Source organism: Oncorhynchus masou, chromosome 3, assembly GCF_036934945.1.
Source record: "Oncorhynchus masou masou isolate Uvic2021 chromosome 3, UVic_Omas_1.1, whole genome shotgun sequence".
Classification (NCBI taxonomy): Eukaryota; Metazoa; Chordata; class Actinopteri; order Salmoniformes; family Salmonidae; genus Oncorhynchus; species Oncorhynchus masou.
Window position 1 is genome coordinate 19,562,659 of NC_088214.1, and position 14,970 is coordinate 19,577,628.

The 14,970-nt window shown below is 43.4% G+C and overlaps 2 protein-coding genes across 4 annotated transcripts in view; both read left to right on the forward strand.

Moving 5' to 3' along the window:
• The window catches only part of LOC135512282 (rho-associated protein kinase 1-like), a 61,485-nt gene extending 54,223 nt beyond the window's left edge, over positions 1-7,262 (forward strand). Inside the window, exons 29-33 of one of the 2 annotated variants that reach the window (XM_064934134.1) lie at positions 27-115; positions 311-389; positions 3,934-4,195; positions 4,586-4,793; positions 5,250-7,262. In XM_064934134.1, the coding sequence (XP_064790206.1) occupies positions 27-115; positions 311-389; positions 3,934-4,195; positions 4,586-4,793; positions 5,250-5,319 (708 nt within the window). In that variant the 3' untranslated portion in view covers positions 5,320-7,262. The remainder of the gene's footprint in view (positions 1-26; positions 116-310; positions 390-3,933; positions 4,196-4,585; positions 4,794-5,249) is intronic. The other variant, XM_064934145.1, reaches the window with a different exon arrangement.
• A 999-nt stretch (positions 7,263-8,261) lies between these two features.
• LOC135512285 (ubiquitin carboxyl-terminal hydrolase 14-like) lies at positions 8,262-14,957 on the forward strand. 2 transcript variants are annotated; one of them, XM_064934169.1, is made up of 16 exons: positions 8,262-8,492; positions 9,384-9,529; positions 9,636-9,668; positions 9,916-10,020; positions 10,137-10,240; positions 10,570-10,628; positions 10,893-11,023; positions 11,243-11,323; positions 11,405-11,487; positions 12,581-12,695; positions 12,840-12,905; positions 13,027-13,119; positions 13,242-13,370; positions 13,562-13,625; positions 13,737-13,844; positions 14,179-14,957. In XM_064934169.1, the coding sequence occupies exons 1-16, from the start codon at positions 8,477-8,479 to the stop codon at positions 14,325-14,327; spliced, it is 1,482 nt and encodes a 493-aa protein (XP_064790241.1). In that variant the 5' UTR covers positions 8,262-8,476; the 3' UTR covers positions 14,328-14,957. The 2 variants fall into 2 exon arrangements, with proteins under 2 accessions (XP_064790241.1, XP_064790233.1); XM_064934161.1 differs by having other exon boundaries at positions 8,263-8,492; positions 13,559-13,625.
• Positions 14,958-14,970: the final 13 nt, after the last annotated feature.

Here is a 14,970-nt window from a genome sequence, read left to right on the forward strand (position 1 = left end):
TATTTCTTGATTCTATTTTTCCTCAGTATGTGGTGGTGAGCAGCAAGAAGATTCTGTTCTACAACGATGAACAGGACAAAGAACAGTCCAACCCCTCCATGGTACTAGATATCGAGTAAGTATGCTTGTTTTATGATGTTGGATTTAATTGTAATTCACTTTACACTAGAAATTTGTTCTGGAAACAAAATATCGGTCTTAGTAGTTTATGATAATTATTGCTTAATAATCATAAAATAGATAATGTAACAGTTTGTCTGAGACGTTGTATTCTGGTACTCAATCATCATTCATTGCTTGTTGTGTGCAGCAAACTGTTCCACGTGCGTCCAGTTACCCAGGGTGATGTTTACCGAGCAGAGACGGAGGAGATCCCAAGGATATTCCAGGTAGGAAGGAACCTTCTGACCTGACCAATCAACTTTCTAACCCATTGTCTTACGTGGGATAGCACGACGGCCGTCTGCACTGATGGTTCATGGCAACGCGGTCGTGTTAGAATGACCCAGAGGCCTTCTCACCTAAACCAATCAGCTTAACCAGCTCAGTCTTTTTAGTTCTTCAGTCGCCTTACTTGCCCATTCTCAAACGGATGATTACAATCCCATTTTAGATTTTGACAGCTGTCTTGAGTGGACTCGAGTCTATATGCACAGTTAATTATTAAGCTGATGCCTTTTACCCCCAGATAGACTTTCAATGAGCGCTTAAACTTTTCAATGTGTGTTTCAGTAGTATACAATCCTTTTCTTTAATGGCTCAGACGCAAAGGATTTACTGCTGATTTACAGCAAATTCCCGGCATTCGCATCAAGAAGAGATGCCGATACAGGGGAGGTGTGGGTGCCTTGTGAGAATTAGACGGCGAGTGGGAAACCCGCCTCTACCATCCGTCCTATTGGCCAACTTGCAGTCATTGGAGAATAAATTGGATGAGCTCCGTTGGAGACTATCCTACCAATGGGACATTAAAAACTATAACTATAACTATAAGTTTCACCAAGTCGTGGCTGAACCACGACATGAATAATATACTGTTGGCTAGGTTTTCCATGCATCAGCAAGAACTGCTACCTCCGGTAAGACAAGGGATGGAGGAGGTATGTGTCTATTTGTCAATAACAGCTGGTGCGCAAAATCAATTATTAAGGAGGTTTCCAAGTTTTGATCGCCTTAGATAGATATCTCATTATAAGCTGTAGACCACACTATTTACTAAGAGTTATCAATATTTTTCGTAGCTGTCTATTTACCACCACAAACTGATGCTGGCACTAAGACAGCGCTCAATGAGCTGTATAAGGCTGTAAGCAAACAATAAAATGCTCATCCAGAGGCGGCTCTCCTAGTGCAGTGAAACTTGAATCCATTTTACCTCATTTCTACCAGCATGTCACGTGACAAAAATAATAACTCTAGACCTTCTTTACTCAACACACAACTCGCTGTTGGCTGGGCTCCCTGCCTGTGCCATTAAACCCCTACAACTCATCCAGAACGCCGCAGCCCGTCTGGTGTTCAACCTTCCCAAGTTCTCTCACGTCACCCCGCTCCTCCGCTCTCTCCACTGGCTTCCAGTTGAAGCTCGCATCCGCTACAAGACCATGGTGCTTGCCTACGGAGCTGTGAGGGGAACGGCACCGCAGTACCTCCAGGCTCTGATCAGGCCCTACACCCAAACAAGGGCACTGCGTTCATCCACCTCTGGCCTGCTCGCCTCCCTACCACTGAGGAAGTACAGTTCCCGCTCAGCCCAGTCAAAACTGTTCGCTGCTCTGGCCCCCCAATGGTGGAACAAACTCCCTCACGACGCCAGGACAGCGGAGTCAATCACCACCTTCCGGAGACACCTGAAACCCCACCTCTTCAAGGAATACCTAGGATAGGATAAAGTAATCCTTCTCACCCCCCCCTTAAATGATTTAGATGCACTATTGTAAAGTGGCTGTTCCACTGATGTCAGAAGGTGAATTCACCAATTTGTAAGTCGCTCTGGATAAGAGCGTCTGCTAAATGACTTAAATGTAAATGTAAGATGCATACAAAGCTCTCCCTCGCCCTACATTTGGCAAATCTGACCATAATTCTATCCTCCAGACTGGAATTCATCCGATGGCATTGAGGAGTTAACCACCTCTGTCACCGGCTTCATCAATAAGTGCATCGACAACGTCATCCCCACAGTGACCGTACGTACCCCAACTTGAAGCCAAGGATTACTTTCAAGGAGCAGGACTCTAAACTGGATGCTTATAAGAAATCCTGCTATGCCTTCTGAACCATCAAACAGGCAAAGTGTCAATACAGGAATAAGATTGAATCCTACTACACTGGCTCAGACACTCGTCGGATGTGGCAGGGCTAGCAAACTATTAGACTACAAAGGTGAGCCCAGCCGTGAGTTGCCCAGTGACACAAACCTACCAGACGAGCTAAATTACTTCTATGCGTGCTTTGAGGCAAGCAACACGGAAGCATGCATGAGAGCACCAGCTGTTCCGGCTGTGTGATCACGCGCTCCATAGCTAATGTGAGTAAGACCTTTAAAACAGGTCAACATTAACAAGGCTACAGGGCCAAACGGATTACCAGGACGTGTACTCCGAGCATGCGCTGTCCAACTGGCATGTGTCGTCACTGACATTTTCAACCTGTCCCTGACCCGAGTCTGTAATGCCTACATGTTTCAAACAGACCACCATAGTCCCTGTGCCGAAGAACACCAAGGTAACCTGCCTAAATGACTAGTGACCCGTAGGACTCACGTCTGTAGCCATGAAGTGCTTTGAAAGGCTGGTCGTGGCTCACATCAACACCTTTATCCCGGAAACCCTAGATCCACTCGAATTTGCAAATCCCCCCCCCCCAAAAGATCCACACATGACGCAATCTCTATTGCTCTCCACGCTGCCCTTTCCCACTCGGACAAAAGGAACACCTATGTGAGAATGCTATTCCTTGACGTTAGCTCAGCGTTTAACATCAAAGTGCCCTCAAAGCTCATCGCTAAGGACCCTGGGACTTAAACACCTCCCTCTGCAACTGGATCCTGGACTTGCTGACGGGCCACCTCCAATGACACTTCTGCCATGCTGATCCTCAACATGGGGGCTCATCAGGGGTGCGTGCTTAGTGTCTTCCTGTACTCCCTGTTCACCAATGACTGCGTGGCCAAGCACATCTCTAACACCATCATTAAGTTTACCGACGACACAGCGGTGGTAGACCTATTGGGAGGAGGTCAGAGACCTGGCAGTGTGGTGCCAGGACAACAACCTCTCCCTCAACGTGATCGAGACAAAGGAGATGATTTTGGACTACAGGATAAGGAGGGCTGAGCACACCCCCATTCTCATTGATGGGGCTGTAGTGGAGCAGGTTGAGAGCTTCAAGTTCCTTGGTGTCCACATCACCAACAAACTGTCATGCTCCAAACACAACAATACAGTCGTGACCTATTCCCCCTCAGGAGACTGAAAAGACGGCATGGATCTTCAAAAGGTTCTACAGCTGCACCATCGAGCACTGGTTGCATCGCTGCCTGGTATGACTCGGCCTCTGACCGCAAGGCGCTACAGAGGGTAGTGCGTACAGCCCAGTACATCACTAGGGTCAAGGACCATCCAGGACCTCTATACTGGGCAGTATCAGAGGAAGGCCCAAAAAATTGTCAGACTCCAGCTATGCTAGTCATACACTGTTCTCTTTGCTACCACACGGCAAGCGGTACCTGAGTGCCAAGTCTAGGTACAAAAGGCTTCTTAAGTTTCTACTCCCAAGCCATAAGACTGCTGAATAGCTAATCAAATGGCTACCCCGGACTATTTGCGTTGATTCCCACCCACATTGACTTGATATGGATACCCCCTGAATACAGCCTCGTTATAAAAACATTGTTTAATAGAGACTGATTCTCTCGTCTCCCCTCTTCAGATCCTGTATGCCAACGAGGGGGAGTGCAGGAAGGAGGCGGACATGGAGACTGTCTCGCAAGGGGACAAGACCAACTGTCTGCCCCACAAAGGTCACGAGTTCATCCCCACGCTCTACCACTTCCCTTCTAACTGTGAAGCCTGCTCCAAGCCCCTGTGGAATGTCTTCAAGCCTCCACACGCCTTGGAGTGCCGCCGCTGCCACGTCAAGTGCCACAGGGACCACCTCGACAAGAAGGAGGACGTCATCGCCCCCTGCAAAGGTACGGTGATAGAGGTTAGGTTAGACTGAGAAGACCTGACTCTGTGTTGTAAGGGGGAAAAATGTACTTTAAGGCCCAATGCAGCCATTTTTATATATCAAATCATTTCTGGGTAACGATTAAAGGAAAGTTCCACCCAAAAACATTTGTTTGGTATTTGTTACATTGGTCCATTGTTGATATAGTCCCAAAATGTTTTGCATGTCAGCAATCAAGTTATCAAGATGTATTTTGAAAGAACACACAATTTAATAATATAACTTGATTTTGGATTTTGTTAACTGGCAAGTGTTAAGTTAAAGGGGATATTAACTTCCACCTCCTTAGGGACGTTGAGACATCTTGAGTTTGTGTTTTCAATTGTCTACCTGGTTTTGTTTCCTCCAACAGTGAACTACGATGTGACCTCTGCCCGGGACATGCTCCTGCTGGCCTTGACACAAGACGAGCAGAAGAAATGGATCGGCCACCTGGGCAAGAAGATTCCCAAAACACCGCCCTCCTCCTTCCTGAGGGCTTCGCCCCGCACCCTGTCCACCCGCTCCGGAACCAACCAGTCCTTTCGCAAGAACCCCAAAAGCATAACGGGCAAGCCAAGGTAACCTTACACACGTACGCTCTCTGGGCCTGAAATAGCATCTCATTCCTTATATAGTGCACTACTTCAGTCATGAGCACCCTACTCCCTATGTAGTGCACTACTTTTGGTCAACAGTAGTGCGCTATATAGGGCAAAGCGTGCCATTTCGGACACCACCTCTGATTGTCCCACGAAGCAGCCCTTTCAACCTAAAAGTTGTTCTGTAGTTTTCTTCTATCCTCTGGTAGGGCCTGAGCGGACACACTTGTTTTCTATTGCTTGATGCTTGTTTTGAACAGTACAGAACATTAAGGAATTGTGGGCTTCTATTCTGGGGAGTTAAGAGTGTGTGCGAAGGTCCAGAAGTCCTCTGTACATCCCTGCTGCTGGACTGTCTGTTTCGGTTTTGTCTTCCAGTCCGGTCAGTCACGTGACTTGCTATTTGTCTTCTACTGCCCTTTGTGACTGTAACAGGTCGCAGTCTCATTCTGCTACCACAGCCTCCAGCCTCCAAGCAACAGACACAACATCCAGCACTTGTTGACAACAACTCCTCCACACCAAATTTACAGAAGTCTTAACTTTTTAGACCATCTCCTTCCTGTTTTGGCCTGACTATTTATTTATTATTAACTGACTGTGTTGATGGTGTATATAACATCAGTGGAATTGTCCTCCTTTGTGGTTCTTTCTCGTTTGACTTGGGGAACTCTTTCTATCTAATTTGACACTAAAGTGTTGTTGGTTGGTTTCATTGACTAACTCTTAGCCCTCTATGCAACCTTTCCTGAAGCAGGTGCCCCATATATGGGTTGTTGTATTTCTCTCTAGCAAGAATGATGCCAGAGGCCATCAAAGACATAATGAAGTTGCAGTTACTATGTCTTTAAATCCATTTTTCTATGTTATGTATTAATATCTATCGGGGGTACTAACCAAGTGTCAAATGTCTTCCGCTCTTTTACTGGACACCTGTTTTCTCTTCTTTCTTCCAGCTAACCATCTGAACATTTGGATTCTATTGGGACTTTGTATTTTTTCTTATCCCCTCCATTATCCCTCACGTTAAAGGAGAATCTTTATTTTATGTAACAGTAAATTAAATCAATCTGACCAGGGATGGAAATTGGGACAATTATCTGACACAAGGCATCAGGGACATTGAGAAGGCCTGCTATTTCCCTCACCACCTCCTCCCCTATCCTCACCGCGGAGCCTCAACTAAGACTTCCTCACCCAGGCACCACATACTTGCAACTCTTCGTTTCTTCCAGAAGATGGCGTGGGCGACTTGGAACCTGAATGGAAGATAGAGAGCAATAGAAAAGGGCTCATGGAATGCAGTGGGTAGTACATATTCCATATCAGTCATGGGAAGGGATTCCGGTTGAATGAATGACTAGGTTTTACTGGGGCTCTTGCATGTCAACATGGAGGTATTGTAGTACAGGGATTGGCTTAACTATGCGGTGAATGGGTACATCTCGGGGATATGGAAATGTGTTTGTTTTTTTCTTCCCTTGTCAGTAACTCTGTTTCCTTCAATGTACTTTGATGCCTTTGACTAGTGGCCTTTATGCTTCTATCCCCTATTACTCTGCACATCAGTTATACCAGGGGTCGGTTGGGACAGAGTATGTATTGGGAACTGAGTATTAGATGTTTTTGAGTATTGAGTGAGGAGCATGCAAGATCATTTCAATCTATGCATTATTATTTTTATTATAATTATTGTTATTGCTCCAAGCCATACGGAAATTCCATTGTAATGGCATATAGGAGACCTAAAACCGTTTTTTTTCTGTGTTCATTGGGTACATTGTTTTCTGTAATATTGTTTTTTTTCTTGTATTTTTTGTATGTATTGCCTTACATTGACTCATAGATAAATGGTTCAAAAGGAAAACATTAAGTTAACAAATGTAAAACTGCACTGTTTGAATTGTAAATTATTTGTAGAAAACTAAACAGGTGTAGCATTTGGCCCACCTAGTGCCTTAATGTTTGGATAACAATTTTACTGCCATATCTGTTTGTGTTTATCTCCAAAAACAAGACAAATCTTAACTCTTACATCAATCTTTTTTAAATATCTGCCACACTGGTTTTATCAGAACGTTCCGTCTGGTTTGGGTATATCGAATGCCTCTTTATAGACTCATTGCAATAGTTTAATGTGTCAACACAAAGTTCCCAGAGTCCAGTATGTATCTCACGAAAGTTTCTGGATGGTGTACCTTGTTAAAGATGTTATATTAATATGGTATTGTTTCAAGCAAACCCCACTCAGTGTACAATATTAGAAATAAAATAAGGATCATGAATACCTCAATAATTCTAAATGTTTAAAAAAAAACTTTGTTCAGTAAAAAGAGAAAAGCACTGGAACTATGATCTACTCTATTTTGTCTTGGATGAATCGCATGTTTAATTGCAATGGAGGCCACACTGATGGATAGGTGTCAATAAACATATCTTTATCATCTACGCACTTCACTTTTGTTATGTATGTAGGCTGAGATTGATTTTATATACTACTCTTTATTCTGAGCAACTCCATATAGACTTACTGCTAACAAAGTAATTTACCAATCCAAGTGCTGTGATTGTTGCTCGTCATTCAATGGTTAGTGCAATATGGGCTCCTTGGGACATCCCTATCCTAAACCCTTACCAGTTTCAACTTCAATGGGGTGAAGTCAGCTTTTGGATGTCCCAATGATCCAGTTTTAGACTTTTCCCTTCAACAATCACAGTGCTGGGAACAGAGAAGAGCTGTGTTACTGGGATGAGCATCACTGTTTGGCAGAAAACACAAGGTAAGTTAGGTTATGAAGAACCACCAATGTGCTGCTTTTAACACGTGGGAAGATTTAGGCTTGTGATTTGCTCCTTTTACAGTAATTGGGCTACTTTTAACAGATCATGATTAATAAGTGTCATCAGGACAGTCAACCTTTTTGGAGACTGATGCAGTATTTGGTAAAACATTTGGTTTATTTTTGTTTTGTTTAAATTGTGTGTGTTAGTGGGAACTGAGATGTATAATTTAAAAAAAATTAAAGTACCTTTACAAATGGATTTGTTGAAGAAATTCTACTGTGATCAGGGGCCCACTCTGATCATAACATATTTGGGAGTGTTCTCGTGAATGGATGCAAGTGCTTTTCCTATTATTTATTACTTAATATTGTTTCTTGATGTGGGCGTTCCTTGATATCAGAGAACGCCCATTGGTGCCTGCCATTGGTCAATTCTGGCGTTAAAATTGGTGGGGGGGGGGGGGGGGTTACACAGATTTGTTTACATAGCAGATTAGGATGAATTAACGTGGTAGGTTGGGCAATGCTACAGTTGTCCCAGATACGAAAGAAACTGCCACGGACAAATGGCGAGCATTAATGGGTGTAACTTGACATCAAGAAACGCCAATGTCAGTAAACGCCCCTAATTGCATCTGCAATTACACCCTTCTTCACATGTTGGGCTGTCCAGGCTGAATAGCTACAGGCAGAGCGCATCGATACATTTTCAGCGTACACTGCCGTGCAGTTGCAGCGTCATTGTGCAAACTGTTTGAATGAAGTTCGGTGTAGCTACTAGCTAGCTGGACAGAAACATATCGTAGCCAACTACACCCCACAGCGAATTCGCGCACCGGTGACTGGAGTTTGAGAATAGCAAACAAAACAGCCTAAAAGATGACCGTATTTACAGGTAAGCAAATGCTGTAAAGTAACCACTTACAATGATGACCCTTTTCTGAACTATTTATACACGTGTTTAAATGATCACTACTGGACCGCTATCTAGCAAGCTAACTAGCTAGTGTTAGCTAGTCATCACAGGCCGTAAAGTAAATCAGTGGAGTCACCAACTAGCGAGCTGCCCGACAAAAATAACATATTCGAGAGTGTTCTTTCTGATTTAAGAAAATATGACAAACGAACTATCTAGTTAAGTAATCGAGATACGTGTTGGTGTTGTTGACAACTAGTTAAGTAATGTGTCTAACTAGCTAACTACTTAGCTTTATGTTGTGCTAACGGCACCAGTTAACTTCATGCAGTCACGTCAATATTTAGCTAGCTAGCCTGCTAACTGTTAAGCTAGCCATAAAATGAACTGTCTTACACTGTACGCAAAGAGCCTAACGTTACTGTATGAAAATTGTACTGCAACGTTACATCTGGCCCAAATAAACTAGCTAAGGAGCTAGTCTAACGTTAGCCAATTTGTTTCCGATAAATTAGTTTGTTTTGTGATTATTTTGCTAACTAACTTGCTAGCTAGGTAGCTAACGTTAGTTAGCTATCGAATTTAGGTAGCATGTTACTTAAGTCATTTTACCATCTCTTTTATGCAATCTTCCTAGTCAGCACAGTAGTAGCCGCAGTTTTTCACTTGCTTCTATCTAACAGGTGATCAAGACTTAATAACCAAAACATTCGACTCTTATTTAAAGCCATCCTCTGCAGCTCAGGTTATCACTGTAAAATATGATTGTGCTGTGTCATTCATGACCAGACACGATGCATCAGAGATGCCTTCCACTCCCTGCTGGTTAGCAATAACAAATACCTGTGTTTGTTCTTTTTTTCTTCTCAGTGAATGTGAAATGGGGAAAAGAGAAGTTTGATGCAATAGAGCTGAACACAGAAGAACCTCCCATGGTCTTCAAGGCTCAGCTCTTTGCCTTGACCGGGGTACAACCAGAGAGACAGAAGGTTATGGTCAAGGGAGGCACACTTAAGGTAAAGTTGTCTCATTTTAGTTAATCAATGAATGTCATCACTTGAACCACGGATGATCAATACATTATTTCCAAAGATACCTAATCATTTGTATATCGTTTTTCAGGATGATGACTGGGGAAACATCAAATTAAAGAATGTAAGTATAGCCTAAGAGTTGTCATGTTACTTCTGTCAATATTGTGGAAAGTAGACTGATATATTGGCACATTTCATTGTAATTTAGTGGACCTGTTTGGGGGTAGTGTTAAGATTATCAAACCTAATGCTGCAGGGTAATCTATTTTCTTGTATGATTACCATCACCAGATATCCTATGGTACACAATGTGACATGCAATACTCTTCCTCCTCTCTCCGTCATTCCTCCTCCAACCTCTGTCCTAGGGGATGACTCTGTTGATGATGGGCTCAGCGGAGGCCCTGCCCGAGGAGCCTGCAGTCAGGCCCATGTTTGTAGAGGACATGACTGAGGACCAGCTGGCCTCAGCTGTGAGTTAATGTTTACTCATTGGATGTCTGTTTGTTTAAAGGGAATGGATGCTGTCTGGGTTGGCCAGCACAGGCAGGCCGAGAAACTAACCCCATTTTGCTTGTTGTCTGTGTAGATGGAGATGCCTTGTGGACTGACCAACCTGGGAAACACCTGCTATATGAACGCTACAGTGCAGTGTCTTCGCTCCGTACCAGAGCTCAAAGGAGCCCTCAGAAGGTGGGCTCATGATTTTTGTATTAATGCCACTCTGTGATGATGCAAGCAACTTGTCAGTGATCTAATCTATAGTGATGATGCAATATCATTCTTATTAATTTGATATCTATATACAGCTGACAATTATATCACATGTATTGTTAGTCTTAGAAGACGCCGCTTTCAGGCTCTTCAACATTATATAGTTTTTTTTTTCTCGTTTTGATTGCTACCTTGCCATGAGCAGGTGACCAGGGTGTGCCTATAAGGTTAGACAATAGACTGTTTTTGTTCTTAGACGTGTTTTATGGCTTTGATCTTATTTATGAGCCCTCTGTCTCCCCCTACAGGTACGCAGGTGCTCTGGGGTCCTCAGGGGCCAACGCATCATCCCAGTACATCACAGCAGGTCAGTGCCTGGCATTTGTATCTGTTGTATTTATATTTTTGTATCTGCCAGTGTAGACGTGGTAATGGTATGACTCAGTGAGTCGTAGCCATAGAGATCCTATTCCATTACTTAGTATTTCATTCCTAATTCTATGGTCAGAGCACAGTGCTGCCAATACCCGCATTGTGTGGTGTACTATAAACTGTAGGTGGCTTTGGGTAAAGGGTCAGCTAAATGTCCATGTTATAACTGTTAAATAACCGTTTGTATTCCCTTCCTCAGCCCTCCGTGATCTCTACGAGACCATGGACGAAACTTCCTCCAGCATACCCCCAATCATCCTGCTGCAGTTCCTGCACATGGCTTTCCCCCAGTTCGCTGAGAAGGGAGACCAGGGACAGTACCTTCAGCAGGTGAGACCAGGGCCCCTGGCTTGCACCAGTCACTCACTCATCACCAGAAGATGCTGCTTTGCTAATACTGCTTGGTACTACTCAGTAACACACATCTAGACTGAACCACATTGATTGCTGTTTCAAGTAGCCCAAGAGGACATTTGAATAATTGTGCATACAGAACGTGGTCTGAAGAGTGGAAATGGGCTTCATTAATGAATGTCTCTCCCTCTCTAGGATGCCAACGAGTGCTGGCTGCAGATGATGCGGGTTCTTCAGCAGAAGTTGGAACCACAAGACCCAGACGCTCCCATGGAGGTATGTGTATAAACAAATATGTAAGCTGTCAAGGTAGATGTGGATGTCTGTCCTAACTTTCCCCTTTTCTGTCTGTCATAGACTGACACTGAGAGTGGAGCTGCTGCTGTCGCTGCCAAGAAGAACTTCATTGACCAGTATTTTGGAGTGGAGTATGAAACCACGTATCCTTAGTCGAAACGCCTGACCAGTTGAATTTGAGATGAGCTTATGATCTATTAGGGAAAGGAATATGGCTTCCAGGGTTTTTATTGGATATGGCAGGTGGCACGGCAACATTTTCTAGGCCCCCATCTTGGCAGTGTAGAGACATTTTTCAATTTCTAAGCCAATTTCCTGCAATTCTACAAATTTCTCCATGGAGCCGAGATACATTTTCGCAGTTTTAAAGCAAATTTCCTGCAATTCTATGCGTTTTGCCATGGCTAATCAATTCTCCCGACTGTCTAGCTTTCATTTTTGTGATTTGTTATTTCTCAAATACTATATTATAAACAATAATATATATGTATGTATGTGTGTGTATATTTTTTTTCTCTACATACTTAATACCTGGTTACAATGAAATACTTTCCCCCCAATCCTGCGCATGTCATTTTATTTTACACTGTTTGGATTAAGGCGACCCGGCAAAAAAAGTTTAGCGGCCCGGCCCGCCTAAGGATTTGAATGGCAGAAAAATCCCTGGCTTCCACATTTGTATATTATTTCAACAAACCTTTTGCTCTCTCCTCCCAAGAATGGGGAGGCAGGTAGCCGAGTGGTTAGTGCGTTGGACTAGTAACTGAAAGGTTGCAAGATCGAATCCCTGAGCTGACAAGGTGAAAATAAGAATTTGCTCTTAACTGACTTGCCTAGTCAAATAGAGTGGTGTCCCACCTGTCTGGCAACTATGTTAGGAAGGACACCTGGGCTTCATTAATGAGTCTCCTGTTTCTTTCTTAAAGATATGCTCAAGTTTTTATTTTTTTACCTCCCACTTTGGGCTGGATGTGTCGATGCGCAATTAGTCTCAATTCCTAGTTTGAAAGCAACCATTTTTTGGAAACTGCGGTGCCATTTTTCCCACATGGGCCCAGCCCCCTGGCAATTTGAGTTCTAGCCAATGCGCTTAAGCTCTTTGCAATGTGGTGCACGTATCTGCACATATGTGATGGAGTACGCAATTTCCGTTGACCACTTTTCATAAGCTACTTTTAGACCTACTGGCTAAAGTATACAAAAGTAGTAGTTAATCTCTTTAACCTCGGTTCTCAGTATGAAATGTACAGAGTCTGAAGATGAGGAGCCAGCTAAAGGTAAAGAGAGCCAGCTTCAACTCAGCTGTTTCATCAACCAGGAAGTCAAATACCTGGCCACCGGGCTCAGGCTGGTGAGTAGTACCACAGCAACACGCACAGGAACACATGGACGCATACATACAAATGCACAGAAACACATGTGATGTCTCGAAGGTGGTCTGTCACCATGGCAACACTGATCTAATCCCATCATGTCCCGCTGTTTCTTTCTCCAGAGACTGCAGGAAGAAATCACCAAGCTGTCCCCGTCTTTGCAAAGAAATGCCCTGTACATAAAATCTGTAAGTTTGTAGTTTGGGCCGGGCCGTAAGATTTTTATACACTAGTGAGAGCTTGTGAAATGTGTTTTGTTGTTTTAGTTGGTTGGTTAAGGTGATGTTCACTTGATCTCCCTTCGTCTAGTCTAAAGTCAGCCGCCTCCCTGCCTACCTGACCATTCAGATGGTTCGCTTTTTCTACAAAGAGAAGGAATCTGTCAATGCCAAAGTCCTAAAGGTAGGTCTTCTGATGTTTTAGGAATGTCCTCCTAATTGATGGGATTATCATCAGAATACTGTTGTAAATGGATGAAAGAATATTGTCCTGATGCTTTTTTCCCTATTGAATTAATTCTCCAGGATGTCAAGTTCCCACTGATGCTGGATGTGTATGAGCTGTGTACCTCTGAGCTGCAAGAGAAGATGGTGGCAGTCAGGTCAAAGTTCAAGGAGATTGAGGACAAGAAGCTGGAGAAACAGTCACAGAAGGTAAAAATATATATATTTGTGTACCGTCTCTACTGCATTTCAGCTTTGAACTGCAAATTTATACTCTAGAAAATAAACCCAAACCTCCGTTTTGTCCTTTGACCAAACAAAGCAACTCAGTGTGAAGGAACGCCTCAAACAACATGCGTGTAGTATGCATAGCTTACGTTTTCTCTTTGTGACTCAAGCAGGTGGAGAAGAAAGTGGGAGACAAACCGAAGGAAGTGAAATATGAGCCCTTTTCATTCGATGACGGTTGGTTACTTTACATCATATTGTTTTGTGGCATACCTTTACAAACGAAGAATCAGTCAGTCGTGTGAGGGATAGGTTGTTAATGTTTCTAAGCATGTGTCTTCCTTGCAGACCTGGGCTCCAACAACAGCGGTTACTACGACTTGCAGGCAGTGCTGACACACCAGGGCCGATCCAGCTCCTCCGGACACTATGTCGGCTGGGTCAAGAGGAAAGAAGGTAACCTCCATAGCATTAAGAAAAGTCTCCACAGTGCGATGAATAGATACATCAACCTGCTGCTTAAATGGGTAGTTCACCACAACGGAGGGTGTGGGATACGGACAAAGATATTTTAGACTAAGGTTCAGCTGTATGACGTTGCCAAGTAGCGGCCAGATGAGCACAAGTGCCTTTCGCTCTGCTGAAACGTGATAGCTGCGGGACCAAAACGGTGGAAGTATGCTCTTAGTTGTGGAAGTCGGCCTGATTATTGTTTACCTTGTAAACAAACTACTATATTCATTGATTTGAATGAATGACTTTTCAATACATCCATGTTTTGCCATTACAGACGAGTGGGTGAAGTTTGATGACGACAAGGTGAGTGTGGTGTCTCCAGAGGATATACTGAGGCTGTCCGGTGGAGGAGACTGGCATATAGCCTACGTCCTACTGTACGGACCCCGACGACTGGAAATACTTGAAGAGGAAAAACAGTAATCAACCTAATGCAACAAAAACTAATCTAACCAACAAATGCCATTTCCAAGCACCGTCTACCCTGCATAGATGTGCAATAAATTCTGGGTGTCTTTATAAAGTAACTTTGACAGATGTTTGTAAAGCCATCCTATATCAACATGAGTGGAGGAAGGTTTTAAATGGTTTATTGAGCCAGGCAATCTCTGGACTGGATCATTGAGCGGTTGAGTTTCTAGTTCTGCAGTTTCATTGTTTTATACACATTGTATATTTTTTAAATCCTTGAACAAGGTGCTCATGTCAGTACTTCTCTGTAGTCATAACTAATCAGCTGTACAGTCTTTGGCCAAGTTATCCTATCTGGTTCAGGTGTCTTTCAATTTACGCTGTACCTTTAATTCAAATGTATTGGAGACCACCCATATCACCTACAGTGCCCACTATTCAAACCATAATGAATTCTTACACCCCTTGCATCTCTTTTGGAAACAGAACTGTCTTGCACATTGCTTTCGTCATTGTGATTTGTCATCATACGAGCGGTTCAATACCTAATACAGTGCGACTATAACGCTTCTCTCTCATACATGTAGTCATTATCCTGATGGCTTTTCATAAATGGTGAAAATAAACTTATACCAAACCATGTTCTGATTAAATG